We start from the raw sequence: 20,207 nt of genomic DNA, 5'->3' as shown, positions 1-20,207 counted from the left end.
GTCCCAAGGCATTCCCAGACCAGGGGGGTTACAAAAAGCCCAGGAGCATATTCCCGGTCTGCCCTAGGGACTCCTATTAGTTTTATGTACCTGTAATAACCCCAAAGCAAGATGACCTTGAGGCTTTCTTGTCAGATGTCCAAATGATGTCTTCTGATTTCAATGCAAGGAACTGTGAGCTTCTTCCAGCTTTCTTCCTAAAGGAAACCAAGCTTGTCTGTGATCTTTTTCTTAGAGTTTCAAACCTGATGCTGTTCAAAAGTGAAGGGTTTGTGTCTATTAGTAAATCCAGAGTTTCACTTTGGCTTGTGTGCGAAGCTGAATTCATGCATTTATTTTGATCTTATTCTCCGATTTATTCTAACTGGTACTGGTTGAAGTTTTTGTCTGAATAAGTAGAAATTCATTCATCTGTGACACATTATTGTTTTGTTTTTTTTACATTAAAGTTCATTCATTGGCATTATCAGGACACACATGTTGTTTTATGTCCAATTCGAAGAAACGATCAAATGTGTGACTTAAATCTGTGATTCATGAGGTTTGCTTCATGTTTTTATGGATTATCTGTAAAAAAAAACTTTTGATTAAGAAAAAATGAGAGAGGGACAGAAAGAGACAGAGATGGACCCACACACACATACAAAAAAATTAAGAAGTGGGACCTATGATTTGCAAATGTCTTAATTAAGTGGTTCACGTACATTGTTTCACTCAGAATATAAAGTTGTGTCTGTAAACTTAAAAAAGACTTCCATGACAATCATAAGCAGGTATCTTTCTCTGTTCTTGTCTAAAAATGTATAATGACAAAGCTTATGTATTACCTGCGTAAATCTAAAATCTGAATTGGCTCCAGTAAAAGATTAGACAGAAGGATTACACGGACTAAGTCTGACTTGCCAAAAACCGGATGGATCATGCCTCTGAGGAAATCTCCTGTTGCTTGGTTACATTTACAGCCCGGCTGTGAGTCGTGGATAGTATGACACTCTGAATATAGAGAGAAGATCATCAGCATTATTTCTATTTTAGAAAATGCAAAGTGTGGTCCTGCTTCTCTGTCTCACTGCCTCCCACCCCAAGCCCACCCCACCCACACACACACACACACACACACACACACACACACACAGCTGTAAGAATCAGCAGCAGGGCCTCTTGAGATAAGTTCACTGGATGCTTTTACTGAGAGAAAACTGGGACGGGAGTAACTCAATCTGTAAGGACTTGGGTTGGGAACCTGAGGGTCTGCCGGTTCAGGTCCCGGTACGGAACAAAGTATAGAAGTTGGTTTGGTAGCTGGAGATGTGCCAGCTCCCTGTGTAGCACGCCCACTCTGACATCTCTCCTGTGTAAAACCAGAATTTCCCCTTGGGGATGAATAAACTATACAAAATCAAAAAAAGAATAATAATAAAAAGAAAATCTTTCTATGTCCCACACAAACACGTGAACATGAGATAAGCAGCAAGAAGAAATTCATGCCAGTAAATAAATCTGGGACAACTGCTTGGATATACAAACAACAACAACAACACACACACACACACACACACACACACACACACACAGCACCACAAACACATTCAGATCTAGAAATGTATGCACACTCAGACCAAAGATGTGTGAAGTCTTCAACCAAGGCACTTTGCAAACAGTGATATTGTCATTATGGGATGCTCTAGACACATACATAAACAAGATGAACACCCACAAACACAAGGGTAATTAATCGAGAGGGTTTGCTACACTGGGTGTTTCTGTTTTCACCGACAAAAAAGGGAAGTGTATTATTTTTGGCTCAACCTGCCCAAAACAAAAAGCAAAGTGACACCTGGTTCACCAGCTTAATGTGCCGTGCTTATCAAGAGATGGCTACACTAGCTTTACATTGGCAGAGCGACACAGCGGCAAAGCTGTGCAGCCATCGAAAAAACAAGAGAAGTCAGAAGTGGGGGGGCATTTGGCACACATCCAAAAGGATCAGGAAGTTATTCAGAGAGACACATCCTCAGTCTGCAAAACCTGCAGCTAATGTGCAAATCACATCAAACTTGATGTAGCATCAGCTGGATCACCACCCAGCGCTTTACACCAAAGCAAAGGTAATGCATACTAACTGAATGATATCAGTGGCAAGGTACCTGATGAAACATTGAGTTTGTCAAGAATTAAATATAAATCTGTAACTAATCACTTTGTTTATTTATTGTTTATTTCAGGTAATATCACTAAGACTGAAGTTGTGTGGCTTTGACCGAGTTCCCCATAGACTGTATCGGGTTTTTGCACCAGAACAGATTTTGGATCACATGACAGCTCTATTTAAAGTGCTAGTCAAAACTCTCAGGGCACTGTTTTTCAGAATGACCTCCAGCACTATAACGCAGGATTTCATTAATTGAAATTCATGATGATACATGATGCTGTATTGTTAAATTGGCACAACTTCCTGAACAAAAGACACAATTTCTTTAATGTGAACACCCCGTACCTGTGAATAAGAGCCTTTATTGGTGCTTGTAATTCAGAAAACTTCTCTGATAACGTATTCATTTTCTTTCCACAGTCTCAATTAAAGTGTAATGTTTTTTGTAAAACCCTCAGCAGTGCTGCCTTGGTTATTATACATTCTGTGTAAACACTGTTTTTTTTAATCCAGGATCAACGTCAATCTACTAAAAAGTTAGTACACGACCATGACTGCATCTCTGAACATTAACATTGCAAAATCATTTTCTAATAAGTCATGAGTGTTTCATTAGAAAGTTGAGAATTCATATATGCAATGCATAATGACTGTGCACTTTGTCAAACCTGTTTTTGACATGTCAGTGATCTGCACTGAATATATCAAGGACTTACATAACTGTGAACTTATTTGTTGTGTTGGTTTGCTCGGTGTCGTGTGTCTGCTGTAGACAGTTTTGTTCTCTACTGTTTTATTCTCCAGAACTAACTGCCTCATTGAGGACATCAAAGTTTGTCTTATCAGAAACTAATCTGAATCTTAAATGCACACAGGACATGGTGCTCATACTAGTAGCTTCTAATTTTAACCATAATTTCAACCATTCCTATCTCTTCTTTCATCTGTGAGAATGGTGTCACGCTGTTAACTCAGGCCCTGAAGGAAGAGGGCAAAAGGGGGATGCATTAGATACCCCTGGAAGAGGCCAAATCCCCTCCAGAAGTAAATCAAATGTTTTGTCTTTGATCAGGTTTTCATGCGCCTTGGGTAAAACAAAACAAATATAAGAAGATTAATTCATATTAAATACTATTTTTTAACTCAATGATCCAGTGTTTTGTATGAAACATCTTTGCCATTAATCTTTTTCTGTTCTTGCTGAAGTAAAATGATATCAAATTAAGGTTAAAATTAGCTACACTGATGATGTGACATCACAATATCACTACAACTTGTCTCTTTCCCTGTCCTTGAACTTCTATAACAGAGAGATTCAAGTGTGCAGCTATTTTGTGCAATGCTTTCCTCTCTCCAGATTTGGAAATTTCGACAGCCTCCAGTGTTAAAGAGGAATGAACTTGTCAACCATAAAGGACTTATTTCCTGTGCAGTGTGAAAGGAAGTTTAAAAAAGAAAAAAAGGCAGTTCTCCTTAAAGCTTTCTGAATAGTGTCTCAAAGGAATTGAATTGAAAATAGAGCATGCAATCACATCAACACAAAAAGGTATAACGCTACAGATGTAAGTCCAAATATTTAGCATTTATAATCAGTAAAAACATGTAATAGCTTTAGTTTAAAAAAACAGTTGATTATATAGAAAACATCTCCATTGCAAAAAGTGTCATTGATATGAACACGGTACATTCATAGACATTCTAAAGTCTCTAAATCCACTTGTTAATTCATTCAATTTTTAATTTATACAATGATTTGAAATGTTGAAAATAAAATAAGAAAAGACACATAGCATTGTGTGTTTAGAGACTCTGTAGTGTAGTGATTTATGTACCGTATTTTCCGCACTATAAGGCGCACCGGATTATAAGGCGCACCTTCAATGAATGGCCTATTTTAGAACTGTTTTCATATATAGGGCGCACCGGATTATAAGGCGCATAGAATAGAACGTGTTTACAACTGAACAAGGCTGGGAGATATTGTGAATATATAAATATAAATACGTATAAAACGTAACGTATAAAACTACAAAAACAAAAGTACATAAGACGATTTCCCCAAATAATAAATTATTTCTTTGACGTTTCTCTTAACTCTCAAAACGTAGTTTTATACGTAGTGCATTCACAATAACTCAACGTTGTTCAAACGTTAATGTGCATATTCACAATCCCCTATCTCCCAGCCTTGTTCAGTTGTAAACACGTAAAAGAAACACAGTCTGATACCGCTAATTCAAACGTTAGTGCATAACTCAACATTGTTCAGTTACGTATAACACGTAAAGCTCACTTTTTCAGTTCATTCCCCGTCCACGAATCCCTCGAATTCTTCTTCTTCAGTGTCCGAATTGAACAGTTGGGCGAGTACGGCATCCAACATGCCCGGCTCCCTCTCGTCATTATCCGAGTCAGTGTCGCTGAGCGCCGTGTACAACCAGTATGGATCAACCAATTAACCAATTGATCCATATATAAGGCGCTCCGGATTATAAGGCGCACCGTCGTTTTTTGAGAAAATGAAAGGCTTTTAAGTGCGCCTTATAGTGCGGAAAATACGGTAGGTAAAATGTGTCAACCAATTATAAATATAGGTTGAAGGCAGTGTTTTTTCCTTGGAGCCCCTCTTACTTACTAATAAAAGCTGAGCACCCCCAGGACCCACACAAAAAAATGTAACAAAAATGTACATACATCTTAGATGTTACTATTATAACCTGAATTAGAGGTGTGGCTGACTAAGTAGCATGATATTTTAAAATGAATAAAAATGTATTGTTCCACCATTTAATCTACACCACGTGTGTTGAGATTATTGTAGTTTGTATGTGTAAAACTACTTCTGACAACCTCAGAGCAGACAGGGAATGCTCCAGACTGCTCCACAGTCTCTCATAGTGGTTTGTTATTTACTTTGTTCCCTTCATTCAACAGATACAAACACTAAAGTACACAGGCACTCTCTTACCTTCATAGTTGAGTTTGAAGCCGTGTGCAGAGACGGCAAAGTCGCTGGTCAACCTCAAAGAGAAGACATTTCCGGTACTGGTGACAGGGGCAGGAACCTGGAAGCCTGTTAGCCTGTACAAACACAGAGAAGAAAGTGTTGACATTATCAACATATCACAAGACCCATTAAGCATCAGGAGAGAAAAAAAACATCAGCCCTTCTTTTGTTGACCACATAAAAGGACATACAGCTTGTTAACATATAGCAGCAAGGGGATTAGCATATTGATATATTTTACATTTACCAATTAAACCAAAGCATCAGTAGAAGGATGAAGAAGACATTTGAAACAGTATTAACACAACTGACATCTTTTATTTAACCTTTTGTTTACTGGTTGAAAAATTCCAAAAGCTGAAAATCTTTTGGAATTTGTGATTTAGTCAAAAACCTGAGCAATTTACAGTCTGTTGTCAATCTGCGTTAAACTTTCAGACAATAACAAGTAAGCTTTAAATACATCTTTTGTTTGGTGAAGCTTTGGACAAGAAGTTTGCATTCTTTACACAAAATGCACAAAAACTACTCTGCTGTGTTGCATGTGAGGCATACAGAATGCCTTCTTGTTGTTTGTCTAACTATTTTTACACCCCATGATTACACTCCAATTTCGAAGGTTTCCTCTCACCATTACTGCTGCCTGGTGCAGGGCCTCTGAGGCAGAGCACAAACAGCTTTCCGTTATTTGAAGACGTAAAGAAAGGCTGCACTAAAACACACTTCTCAATAGGGGCTTTTAATCAAAGTGTGGCCATGAGCATGGTGAGCTGTTGTCATCTTACCAGTAATACCCAAATGGGTTTGTGTAAAGACAGGTGCACAAAAAAAAAAACAGGAGTCAAATAGAAAGGCAGGGTGCCTTTAATCTTTACTACACATGTTTGAGTGTGCCTTCCAAACAAAAGCTACCCCATACATGCCCAGTTGTGTCTTAAGCTTGTCGATTCCTCCTAATTAATGGAGGCAGAAGAGAGGAGGAGGAGGAGGAGATGGCTTTTTTTTCCCAGATATGGCAAATTGCCAAACCTTCCTCCTGCCACTGCGACATTTTCTGTTGTCCTCCAGCTACACTTTTTCCTTCTTATTGTGCTTCCTCCTGCCTTCTATCTCCTCTTCATCCTTCTCTGCCTCTTTCCTTAATCTACCCGTACCATCATTTTCTCTGGCATTGAGTCACACAACTTCTTCTTTTTCTTCCTACTCTTATACACTACCTTCCCACTTTCCTCACTTCCCTCTGTGGCATTTATCCACCTCAATTTCTCCACCTGCTCTTTAGTGCTTCTTCACCTGTTCCTGGCATTCACACAGCAACCATATTTTAGACTTCCCCACCACACTTTACTTTGCGAACCTTTCTTCCCTTTTCACCTCTGTCCCCTATTTTCTACTCTCTCTCTCTCTCTATGTTATTGTTTCTACTTTTTCTACATTACTTTTCTTTTGAACCTACAGTATATTCACTTTTATTACTCTTCTCACTCTATACCCAGCGTTTCCCTCTGAATTCTGTATGCCCCCCCACTCTGGGTGCAATTTGCTTTGGATTAAAATAAAATGACAAATGGTAAAAGAACAGTAAATTAAGTGGTTTCAGTTTGTGTTTGTGTATCTCTTATACTATTTAAAGTACACAGGATGTCCACTGAGGGAGGGCTATAACCAAGTGGCTACTGACAGCTGTTGGTTTTTGTAAACACATAAATCATCTTTGAGGGCAAATTTGTAATCTGCTTCTTTCACCCCTTTCGTGCCCCTCGGTTTCACTCATCTTTTCTTTTTTCATAGAAGAAATGCACTTTCTCCACAGGCAAGAAAAAAAAACTTTTTCACTTCATGTACAACCAAAAAACTGCAGACTAACTGGCTATTGCTTCTATTTTTCTCCAATGAGAAAGGATGCTAGCTTTATCCATAGCCAAACAAAACATCCATAGCTTATAACCATAATGAATGTAAACTTTGTCCTATGACCAAATTAATGAACAAGCTATTCAGTTAGTTTGTTCTTTTTTGATGCATGCTCATCCGTAAGAATTGTGAGGGCCTTATTTTGTGTTTCCTTTCTCCTTAGATTGCCGTATATTTCATAATACAAAGGCACTTGAGGAATCTTTAGAAAAAAAAACTAGCAGAGGAGACATATTCAACCCTCTAGTGAGAACATTTCTAATGTATTAAGCTCTCCAATACTGCATTTTTTTTTGAAAACCCACCCTCTCTCCCTGGCCTTTATCTACTCATCCTCTCAACTCTTATTCATCCTTTTCCCTCTACCTCGCTTTTATCGCTATATGGACATACTTTATCCCTCTTGTCTCATCCTCTCATCTCTCAGCTTCCTCTTCATTTCTTTCATCCTCTCACCTGCCATTTTTCATAATGCATTCATTGTTCGTCCTGTCCTGACCTCTCATATCTGTTTTTTTCCATGTTCTCCTCTTTCTTTGCCACCACCAGATCCTCCTCCTTGTTCTGCTCGTAAATTGAATTTATTCCAACCTGTAGGTGCATCTTTTCACAATTATGCTAACAAACGACCTTTCTGTGCTTCAGCCCTTCATGCATGCCTCCTCCTCTCTTCAAAATGTTGCCATTGTTTTTAGCTTCCTCTCTCTCTTTTGGTCAGCCCTTTAGATCTTCTTGATGCTCATTTCTTAACTGACTAACTCCCTTTCTATTTCTTCATTGTCTCACAACTACTCCCAATACCACACAAAGAACAAATGGCGGCCAAATTCGTAAAAGCCTCAAACCATCTCTTTAATCTCCCCCTTTGTTCCCTATATTTATCTTATCTTTATTTGTAAGTTTCTGTTGCCTTCCTATTTTTGGTTCTCTCCTCTAACATCCCCTTTAATATTTTTTCTTTTTCTTTATCTTTTAGCCTCATATTTGCATCCTTTTGGTATTTCTTTTTCACGTTCATTGATGCAAGAGCTGCCATTGTGTTTGTAGCTTGTATAGCTTTGCAAACAAGATGTATTCTACCGAAAGCCATTTAAGAGAAAATGGAAAGGAAGGAAAAAACAGTGAATGTGTTCTTGGTATTATGAGGAGCTGCTTGATAAAACACAGCCAGCATAAAACAGCAAATACTGTGATGGGTAAATAAATCTTGAATCATTCCCCTTTTTCCTACGCTTCGTCTAAAATATCTTATTTGTAATGCTTCACACCTACAGAAACAAACTTTCAGCGCATATGCACACACAAAGTACACACTTTTTATATAAAAAAAAAAAAATCATCTCTGCATTTTTGTGTTTTGAGATTCACAAGGTGACGCCAAAGTACTTCTACAGAAACTGAAAGACAGATAGAACAGTGGGTGCCTGATGTTCAAGGTCTATTGTTGTGGGAGAGTGTGCACTTGTGTACATGTATACTTGTGTATGTATGTGCATGTGTGTGAGAGATGTATAGAGTTGAATCAAATTAGCAAGTGAATGAAGAACTAGCTAATATCAACAGAGTGCTTTCCCTGCTCTGTCTCTCACACACACACACACACACACACACACACACACACACACACACACACACACAGAGCCCCTCTCTCTGTTTTACCTCATCTCTCTCCCCTTCCCTTGTATCTGATGGTCTCTTTATTGCCAGCAGGCTGAAGATATTTTTCATTATTAATACTGCATTATTACTGAAAAAGAAATAAGTGGGTTGAAGATATGAACTGTAAAAAACAAAAAAATATATATATATATCACAGTTTAGGCTTGGTGTTGAAAAACTAGTTCTCAAATTGAATTACATCTGAACTATATTTGAACTGCACTGTCAAATTGCATCAATCAATTATTTGATTCTTCAAACAGACATTGACACACCTTTGACCTTGAGTCACAGCCTCAGCTCACTTCTCATAATCATCTCAGATTTAAGAGATTGAGACATCAGTTTAAACACACTTTTAGCAGGTAGACCCACTGTAATGGTGATGCTAATTGGTGCTGCGCTAGACTAAAGAGACACTGAGCCAAGCCATTTCAGCACATAGCCTATCATTGTAAACATTGACACGAGAAGGAGGCGGAGCTCTGTGGTCAGTGGGTGTGCAGGACCGCCGGGTTCTGCTCATACAGTGAGAGTGGAAAAAACACAAGGATTCAATTGAAAAAATAGTTTCTGTCACAAACCCCTCTTTTAGCCTACAATACTTTTGATCACTGTGGCCAGTAGGTTGCACAAATTCACCCCCCACTGAACTAAACCCCCACATTTGGCGGGTGGCAGATGCTATTTTGTAACTCTGGTCAGCACTGATTATGTCCTATCCTTGTAAAGGCAAAGTCTGAGAATCTTAGAAACTCTACTGATATTATTTGACACAGTTAAGCACATCTGAAGCATTTTTATCTAAGTTGATGTCATCCACATTAAGGTCAATTTTCTTTTTTAAATAGAGTCAGAATAAATGTGGAAAGGAGCTCAGTGTTAGAGTCTGTATGTTAAAAGCTGCTTATTTCCCCTAGGCTAGTGGGAGTTTGTGTAGTCTGTCAGTCCCTAACCATAAAAGCAGCAGCACCAAGTGACCCCAGGCATGTTAGTCTCTGAGCAAGAGCAAGTGTGTACATCTGTGGTTGTGTGTGAAATGGTGTTAGTGTATTTAAGTATTTTTTTATTGAGTTGATACTGACCCCATGTCTGACTCCCCACACCAAAATGCTCTTAACCTCCTCCTCCTCCTGCAGTCCCTTCTTCCTGTTCCTCTGTCTATTCTTGCCTGTCCCTGCTTTTTCCTGACTCTTTCCACTTAGACGATGTTTACTGTGTCAATTTCCTTTTCCCAACAGGCAGGTAGCTTTCTACATGTAGAGGAACAAAGCCCTTCCTCATGTCTCTCGTCATTCTATTTTCTAACTATTCCCATTGTCTTTAATAGAGACAAAAAAAATGTAATTCTCTACTTTTAGCTTGTTTTCAGATTAGAGTTCATGATTATGTTATTTCGTGAAAGACACCTAACAAACCAAATAGATAATAAAGCATTGTGCATTTTATATAACTCAATGATTCATCCATATCAGAACTACTGTGTTGAAGTATGGGGAAATGCTATGGGGAAATAGGAAGGCATAAATGTTGATGTTAATCTTCTTTAGGCTACAATGGCTGTGAATGTTCAGTTTCCTTTGGCTTGAAAAAGGCCACAATAAATATAAGTATAATCATGTTGTTGTTTTTTGTTAAAGGCTTTATTCACACTTAATTGTAATAGAACTCAAATAACTCTGAGTCATGACCGTCTACAATGGGTGTAACACCCGAGTCCCACTGTCTGTGATGTTTTCAGAGTCCTATCTTCAGTTTGTTTACATCGCCGGGACGGCCAGCTGACTCCTCCCCTTGTGTATAAAAGTTGTTTAATTGAGGGACTAGAGAAAAGAAGAATAACATACTGTACTCACTGCTTAACTGTGTTTCTAGATCACGCTCATTTCAGGTAAAGTTACATGCAGTGTGAAGATACGAGCATAATAAAGATCGCTAGTATTAGCATGCTAGCACAGCAATGCAGCGCAAGTTGTTTTGGTTTCATGCTGGTGCTCAAGGGTGACATCTGCTGGATCAAAAAATTGCATATAAAGCCTTTAAAGATAGTTGAATGCGAATAACAAATAAATGCATGTCATTAACTTTTCTGTCATTCCAAGCTTGTTAGTATCTATGGAAAAAAACGTTTTTGACGCCTTCTATTTTTTCCCTAACCCTAACCCTAAACTGGACCAATTTACAAAAAAGCTTTTCCAAGTTAAATTAGCATTGAAAGTGAATCCCCTTTTATATAAAAAACATATTTACGTAAGGTGACCACCTTACATGGCCACCTTAGCATCAATATTTCACACGAGCGAAATGACACCAGAGACGTCTCTCTCCATTGGTCTCTCAGATGGATGAATAGGAAAATAAATAACAAGCTATTCTAAAATAATGCCCTAGCTAGAAAATTGCATTCACAAGTCAGGGACGAAAATGGGGTAATAGTGACCTTGAACCTCAACCACAAAAACTCTAATAAATACTGCCAGTATAGCATGGTGAGTCAAAGAGCAATGTGTGTGATGCACGTATTCCTTGACTATCATCAATGCTCAACCCTTTGTGTTTTTTAAAGGGAGACTTCAGGTTATCAAGTTCTTCAAATCAAATTCTAAAATGTTTATTCCATAAAAAAGTTATTTGTTGGTCAAAATAAGATACATATTGATATACATTAAATTAAAGAAAAAGCATCTTCCTCTATGAAAAAGGAAATCTGGTCTCCCCCTTCCCACTCCTCCACTTCATGTCAGAAGATTTATTTCCTCTGCTCATGTTCAAAGTTCAGGGTCTGTAGTGAGTGATTGATTAACATCACTACCCTGAGTGACACACACACACGCACACACACGCGCACGCACACACACAGACCACAGTCATTTTTCAGGTTACACCGTATATGGTCAATAGTCACTGACACAAACACACACAGACCACGGTCATTTTTCAGGTTACACCCTATGTGGTCAATAGTCACTGGTGTGTCTTGTAAATCAGTCATTCTTTACCCACCCTGAATTCTGTGTGTACTTCAGTACGACTATATGTGTGCAAATGTGTGTGCTCTTTTGTTTTAAGGGGTCCTTGACCGTGGTGGCATGCTATCCATTAAATTAGTCACTCACACACACACACACACACACACACACACACACACACACACACACACACACACACACACACACACACACACACACACACTCACAAATTCTGAAGATACTGATGCACATATGCACACATATGCACACAGGTCGCCCTTACACCCCACTCATTGACCTGCACCATTCATCACAGATGGGGAGTGGAAAACAGATGCATTTTTTAGCTCAGTATGGGATAAAAACAAAAAAACACAGCGGCAGTGAAAGAGAAGCATTAAACCGAACCCTGAAAATTGAATAAAAACCCTGTCCTATCTGTTGAGGTGAGGGAAACCTGAAATACTAATCTAATGACATTGAATAAAAATATGAATTCACAAAAAACTCTAAGCAAACCTCTTGACAGCTCATATGCATATGCTTGGACGCATAAGTTGGGTCAGAAACAGCTAATGTATTAATTATGGACGAAGTCTGAGTGAGTTCACCCATTACTGCAGGTAGACTTGGAGTCCCATTGCTAGAAATTCTGTCTCAACCTAACTTTCAAGCAGAGTGCTGGAGCTGAGGCTGGTTTTAAGCCTCTTGACAAACCGTTACATCGCACCTGCCCGTCAATCAAGTCAGCTACACGCCTCATTGTGAATAATGTTTATCCTTTTTCAAATCAAAACGGATGAGTTATCAAAAAATTCAAACCTCATACAGTGTGTGCCATCTCTGTGACATGATATAATCTGACTATTCATCTTTTGAACCAGGCTGTAAACAAGGTCAAAGGCATGAACTTCTCCACACAGACTCTGTTCAACAGTTGTTATGAACATTGAACACTCCACTAAATCGAGAGTGTTTTTGTTTGTTAAAGCAAACTAATTATTCCGCTTGGATTTTTGTTGTGGATTTTGAGTTTGTATTGTTGTAATGCAGCGGTGGTTCTAGAGCATGGAATCAGTGATTTGATTCAACAGAACCAAATACCTTATTAACTCAATTAAATGGACTGTAACAAATGTGTATGTGAGATGAAAACACAACATATTACTTTGTGTATATATATATATATATATATATATATATATATATATATACACACACACATATATATATATAGTATATGATGAATAAGTTAATCTATCTTCCAATTAATATTGAACCCTGCCTCCGGTGCTTCTGGAGCCAGCCTCGAGCAGACACTCGACAAACTGTAGGATTTTGCACTTCCGTATTGGGCTTCTTTTTTCAACACCAGAGGTTGCCGCTTGGTCAGAACGAACGAAAACCAATTTACTTCCAGCAGATAGCAATCAGTGCTGCAAGCATGGCTTTTGTCTCACGGTCCATACAGACCCGCAAAAATGCGTGTGTGTTTAGTAAACTTTGCATCAGTGTGCATGTGCAGCCCTTACCATATACTGTATGTCACTTGTGGATCTATCTGTTCATATATGTATGTCAGGCCATTGGTGTGTGCGTCTGTGTGTGTGTTTGTGTCACTTATTGTCACACTTATTGCCACCCAGCAGTGCAAACACCCATCTTCTCCAATCCCCCTTAGCATTGCTGAGATGCCCAGAGATGATAAGCCGTTTTGTGGTGTATCCTGAAGGAAGGGGCACCATCACTTGTGACAGAGGCACCATGGCTGCTCTCAGCTCAACCCAGAGGAGAGACTCTGACTGGGGTTGAACAGTGGATTAACCTCCCTGTCAGCCCCAGAGGTTCTAAGACAAACATGCAGAAACTCAGCCTGACATGAGCTAACTCACATTAAATGCCCAACTGTTATTGTGGAATAGAGAACTGCCAATCATGTTGCCTGTTAATGCATATTTTCAAATATTTTAAACAAAAATGTGGATATTATGCTTTAAGATTTATCTTCATATTCTTTGTTAATCACTCAATTATTACCATCATTGTTAAAGATTAAATCAAAGTTTACAGCTTAAGCTGAAATCGATAATCAAATTCTTTGCCAACACTTTTAATAACTGATTTTTATTAATTTTATAGTTTTTTTGTCACAGCCCTACCGGATTTATAGAGTAGAACTTGGACTTCTTATATCCCATTAGACTTTCAATAGTAACAGTAAACAGAGTCCTTTCATTGTTCAAAAAATAGTTGTTGCTTCCACTATTAAATGATGAATCTTCAGTTCTTACTGCTCCCTCCCTCCCACCGCTTCTGTCTCTCTCTCTCTCTCTCTCTCTCTCTCTCTCTCTCTCTCTCTCTCTCTCTCTCTCTCACACACACACTCTCTCATCTCTCAGGCAGTTAGACAGATAGTGAGTGCTGCCCCCCTGAGCTAAAGCATGTTTAGGCTGCTGGCTAACCTATCACTTACTATTAAACCTGACACGCATACAGAGAAAGAGGCAAACAAACACATGAAGGCAAAGACTGGAAGGGGTGCACACATTAATGTAGGTTTCACAAAAAAACGTTGTTTGCATGCAAGTGCACCTGGATTCTGTAGATAGGTAGAGACAGATTGCATGTCTGCTGGTATTTAAAGGGGAGGTGTCAGGGCTGACAGCACCTTAAAGGGACAGCCAAAAGAGAGATATATATGGATGGATGGAGACCAGAAGGAAAGGGAGGATGAGATGGGATGGAAAGAGACAGAGGGAGAATGTAGGTGGAGAAATATGAAGGGGGAGGACATTCACACACACACACACACCAACTGTCAGTCCCACAAATTGACACAAATGTCAGGGAGGACACATTTCAAAAAATCTTTAATGTTTTTGTAGATGAATATGAAGAAAATAGAACTTGCTGATTTTTGTGATTTAAAATGATGCACAATAGGACCAAATTGTAGGTGGTTATTAATATTCATCTTTGCCAACTTTTGCTGTGTGATGAAGATAATGCTTTAATCAAGAACACTGAGTATCTATAAAGTAGGTGAACAATATCAGAGAAAGTAACTTTCTCTTAACATGTTTGTTGATAACATTCTTGGAATCAGCTTGGACCAGCGCATCAGAAGTTAGGTTCGCTCAGGAGAAAATGGATACTGCCTCCTGTAGGTGTTCATCCTGTTCAGCATGGGCCACACCACCTCTTCTCACAGCCTGACTAAGAGTGACCTGCAGCCTGTTCAAGTATTGGGAGGGTTTTCCCCCTGTATCTTGTAGCATTTTCATGAACTTAGCAAACAGTTCCTCGCCATCATCAACTGTGCCGAATGCAGAATCCAACAGCTGTAAGTAGTCAGTGGGAGAAGCTTGAGGTCTTAACTGTTTCACTATATCAGCTACTGGGGATAGAAGACTACTCTGTGAAGATCAGATATGGCCGGGTCTTTAAGAATGAGCTCAACGTGTGCTCTCCAGGTGTCATAATCCACTTCACTGTTGGGGTGTGGTATCTTACCAGGGAAAGATCGGAGTCTTACAATGTGCTCCACCACTACTCTCTGTATTTCGGGGGGGTTGAGATCATTGCTTCTGAGGTTGGCAGAATTATTTACTGCATATGGACTGTTCCATTTTCCATCAACATAAGGTTCTGTCTCAATCAAGTTTGCTGAAGGTGCAGCAACTGAATACACAGGGGTCTGGACTGCCGTATTATCATTAACAGCCAGGGACTTGATCCTGTCTTGTGTGGAATCCATCGTAGAAGCTGTATCAGCTATCTCATCTGTGGTAGCAGTGCGAGAGACTGTCTTGAGTTTAGCAAGTTCTGTTGAAAGGAGGTCTTCTAATGTCTTCCCAGTTGCTTGTGCAATTGCCTGCAGCTGTTCAAGGTAGGATGCAGTAGTGGTGCTGCTTACCTCAGGTGCATACACATCTGCCAGGGCTCTCAGGTGATAGCAGACTCCCTCTTCAGCATTGGACAGGAATGTGCTTGGCAACGCGTGTTTGAGTGTCTGCATAGCTCTATCATCTGTGTATTCAACAACTACATGTTCGTGAAACTTTGAATTAGGAGCATCGACTCAAACAAATTTAGCGATAGAGCCTTGTTGTTTCAGATGTTCAACTAATTCCTTATCAGATTCTACATTAGGTGACCCATTAATGATTAAAGAGTATTGAACGTTAACATTTGCATATTTTATAGCATCTATTGTAGTTTTAGTATTGTGTTGTCACCAGTGCTAATCAATAAATCCAAATTCTCCTGGCTGGCTCGCCACTTTCTGTAACCCAAGGTTCTGTTTTTGGATACTGAGCACAGATATGAATAAAGTATAAACTTCAATCAAACCTCTATACTGCCAATGAGAGGAATTTCAGCTTGGACCAGCGCATCAGAAGTTAGGTTCACTCTTTTTTCCACTTTAGTTGGTTTACCAGTTAGAATATTCCTGTTTTCCTTTCACAACACAGACAAACATTAGACAATATTCAACAATATGATCACAATAAAACCTTTGTTTTGATCTTTTTGGGGGACCTGGTCCTATTACTTAGTTTAAAGCTGTTTACTTTATGGTACTTTTGGTTTTATTATTATGTTTAGACCTTGTTAATACTAGTTTGTTTTGATTAATGTTTTAAATATTATAAGGGTTAGTTGATTTACTTTTATTTTGAAACCAGGACTTTTATTTTGAAACCTAAATTTGCTCTACAATGGCATTAAGGAAACTTATCACTGTAACCCCAAATATTTCTAGATCCCCAAATCACAAGATGGACAACAATAATTCCAAAAAAACAAACAACAAAGATGTACTCGTGTCCTTATGGTTGTTTAAACCTCTATATCAAAGTCTATAGTCCTACCACCAACATAGTTGGGAAAATAAACTGTTCCTTCCTTTCAGGGTTCGAAAATGGATGGATGGCTCGCCAGACTGCAAACGACCACAGCACTCCAGGGAGGATGAGCAGGTTGCAGACAAACAGGGATCATGGAATCTTTCTTCTCCAACTCACAAAAAAAACCCGGCCTTGACAAAAACAGTTTAAAAGCCGAATTAATGCTTGAACTTTAAATTACACATTAAATATCAACAGCGTTTGTCATCTATGACAAAGGACTCAGATGAAATACAATGTAAAACACACTGTATCTCACATTCTTTTCAATAAACATATTTAACACCAAATCATTTGTCATCTTATTCAAATTAACCTATATTTAATACAGTTAACTTGATCATTAGATTTCAGCGCTTGTACTCTCATTCATAACCATATGTAAACAATTGATTTTTTTCTGTGATCAGCGCCACTTGAACATACTACAACATCAGACTACAAACAATAGCAAGTCCACCGCCAAAACCACAGCCCGCTCGCAGACTGCAGCTCCAACAATGAGCCTCTCACTGCCTACCACCTCCAGTCACAGCACATCAAAGCCGCTCTGACGAACGTTCCACTCACGAGCTAACAAACTAACAAGCTAACTAGCGGTAGCTAACGTTAGCATTTAGCATTACGATCAAGTCTTAAATTAAATTTGACTTACCAAGGGTTTAGTTAAACGAACGGTGCTCTTTAGAACACGTAACAAGGAACACAAATCACTTCAACAACTTTTTCTCATGTAAGGTAACTCCACGCAGCCACCGTCACTCCGTCTCATTCCAAAAAGAACAACTCTCGGAGATTCTGCTCAGACACGGAGAAATGTGGGCGGGTCTTATTTTAGATTGGCTAATTTAGTCAACATGACATTAAGATTGACAGGTGGTTTGACCGATCACATACGTTTATTAGCATTTAATACACAAAACAGTATTTATCAAAGCACCTTTGTTATATTAAAGCTGTCGTTTTACAGATAATTTTAGTTTAATTGTCTAATTAATAATAACTGTTTTGTCACAAGTTACATCAATTTATTACACTATTTTCAATATTTGAATAATAAAAGTGAGAAGATAACGGCACTAGTAACCCTGGGTTACACGGGCTAATATGTTTATTCTATCATGCTGCAGTTTATGCTCCGACACAGACGCATCTCCCCCTCTTCTGCTACGCAGTGGTGAAAATGAAAACGAAACTTGAGAGTAAGTGCGCAAAAACAACTCCATCTCGGTTATATGCAACCGTTCTGATATTTTCTCAAACCGACACGGCATGAGCAACGGTTAACTTATCTACATAGTTTGCACAGTGAAGTTTACATCTCGGATAGCAACACAAGAAACCGTTTAATGAGCCGGAGAGACGTTCACAGTCTGCAGAGAGTCAAACTCAGGAGGAGCTCAGACAGACAGTAATGGGAGATATAACCCCGGTGTTTCAAATGTTGCTGTCAGTGTTTTCTGCTCTCTCTCGGTTTTTAAAAGTTACAAAAAAGCCTCTCCACCCGAAGCTCACCTGTTGTGATAACCGAATTAATAGGGATTATGCTAAACGACGTTAAACGTTGTGTGCAGCAGGTAGGTGAGAGTGAGTAACCATGGTGACTGGTGAAGGCTGCAGAGCCTGTATGAAGCTACAGCTGTAGAAACTCTGCAGGGCTGAAATAGAACAGAAACACAAGAACTTGAAGTCTACATGTTTTTAAATGAATGCATCACTGCGTGTTCCTGATGAACACAAAACGAGGAAACATTACTCAATCATAATTTCAAAGTGGTGCAGACAACCTTCAAATTGTGCATAAATAATGGTCAAATTGAGGGAAAGACATTTCTGGTGCTAAAAATGTTCAGGGGTGAGACCTCCAGACCTCCAACAAAGACATTAATCAAATAGACTAAAATTGTCAGCACAGTTTTTGTGCATTTAAAAACATTATACAGGGAAATAAGTTTGGTTGAACTGGTCAATAACTAGCAAATTAGTCATAAGATCAGTATGAAATAAATCACGTTAAAATCGTGATCGTGATTTTGCCCAAAAAAAATCGTGAGATGATATTTTTTCCATATCGCCCACCTCTACGTACTGGACAACAGAGCTATTTTTTCCCAAGTTGTGAGACTCCTAAATATATCATTTGTACCTCCCCATGAATTAGAATGTTTCTAAGTTCTGGATGTGTAACCAGAGACAACAGCCTCCTTTTTGTCGTGCATTCCTGTGTTGTAGACTTAAATCCTGCTTTAACAATGACTAATAAACCTGCAAAACATACCTGTTCTGCCCTCAGACTCTTGTTCTGGGTAGAAATAATGTTTTAATGTGAAATGAGATTCATCAATAAACATACTCAACTTAGCTTAAAGAGTGTAAAGGCTTGGTTGATAACTCCTGGAAAATGGCTTCTTCAAGGAAATAAAGTAAGGGTTCTTTCTTTAATGTTAGGTTGTAGAGGTCAGCAAGGGGTCGCAATGTCATCTAATCAATTTTTCACATTTAAGACTTCAATAAAAAAAAACCTTGTATCCCTTTGTGTGTCTATTTGAACTGAGGCCTATAACCTGGCCTTGAAGTAATAACTACCTCCTTGACTTGTAAGAGGCAACAAACAACTACACAACGCAGTGGCACACAGCAACACAGTCGAATCTTATACACACAATAGCAAATCACACACACATGCAGAGCAGCAAATGTTGGCAATGCATCAGATACATGTATGCAGCAGTGAATGGTTGAATGTTAACATGGCGTTTTGCCTGAAGGCTTTTGGCACATTTTTCTGTTTATGTGAAACAATTTCTCCAAGATTAAAAAAAAACTGGATCCAAATTAAAAACAAGGACAACAAAACTGCTTGCTCCGTAGCTCATGTGTTCACTGTGTGAAGTTTCTGGGTGGTACAAAATGTACCACATGAAAAACCTGATAATCACAAGGAAATACATTTTAAATGTAGTCATTTATATTTTCAGAAAATAAGAAAAGCATTGCAGGGTGAGCTTTTTACGATGTATTTTGTGGTTCAAGTAAGCTTAACATTGTACACTCGCACACGCACACACACACACACACACACACACACACACACACACACACACACACACACACACAGAACCTTGAATTACCAGTATGTTAAAAACAGTTGAATATCTTGCTTTAGCTTTTTTTGGTGTAACATTTGAGATAGAAATGCACTACAGGGTATGTCAGCAACTCATAAAATAGCATTAAGAAGCTACACTTAATAATTGTGTTGGTTGTGGGGCGCCGTTGGCTTAGTAGTTAGTTTGTGCAGCCCATGTACAGAAGCTGTAATCTGCGATGCGGGTTGCCCTTGTTCGATTTAGACCTCAGGCTTCTTTTCCAGCATGTCTTTCCCCACTCTCTCACTCTCTCCCCGCTTCCTGACTCTATCCACTGTCCTATCTAAATAAAGGCATACATGCAATGCAAACATGATTTTCTGGTTAGTAAATGGCCCCTCTGCTCCTCAATCAACCCCTTTCCTCCCCCCTACATGTGTACTTTGAGACCGGAAACAGAACCTGTAGAAAGGTTTTTCTAAATGGATTTTGAATGCACTAAGGTAA

The 20,207-nt window shown here is 38.9% G+C and overlaps 1 protein-coding gene across 1 annotated transcript in view; it reads right to left on the bottom strand.

Moving 5' to 3' along the window:
• Positions 1 to 20,207, bottom strand: part of LOC136177067 (CUB and sushi domain-containing protein 3-like) — a 134,451-nt gene that overhangs the window by 21,023 nt on the left and 93,221 nt on the right. Inside the window, exon 4 of the mRNA XM_065947869.1 lies at positions 5,121 to 5,233. Coding sequence (XP_065803941.1) covers positions 5,121 to 5,233 — 113 coding nt within the window. The remainder of the gene's footprint in view (positions 1 to 5,120; positions 5,234 to 20,207) is intronic.

This window comes from Labrus bergylta, chromosome 19 (assembly GCF_963930695.1).
Source record: "Labrus bergylta chromosome 19, fLabBer1.1, whole genome shotgun sequence".
Taxonomy (NCBI): Eukaryota; Metazoa; Chordata; class Actinopteri; order Labriformes; family Labridae; genus Labrus; species Labrus bergylta.
The sequence above is the reverse complement of the archived record's forward strand: the minus strand, read 5'-3'. Positions and strand labels throughout refer to the sequence as shown.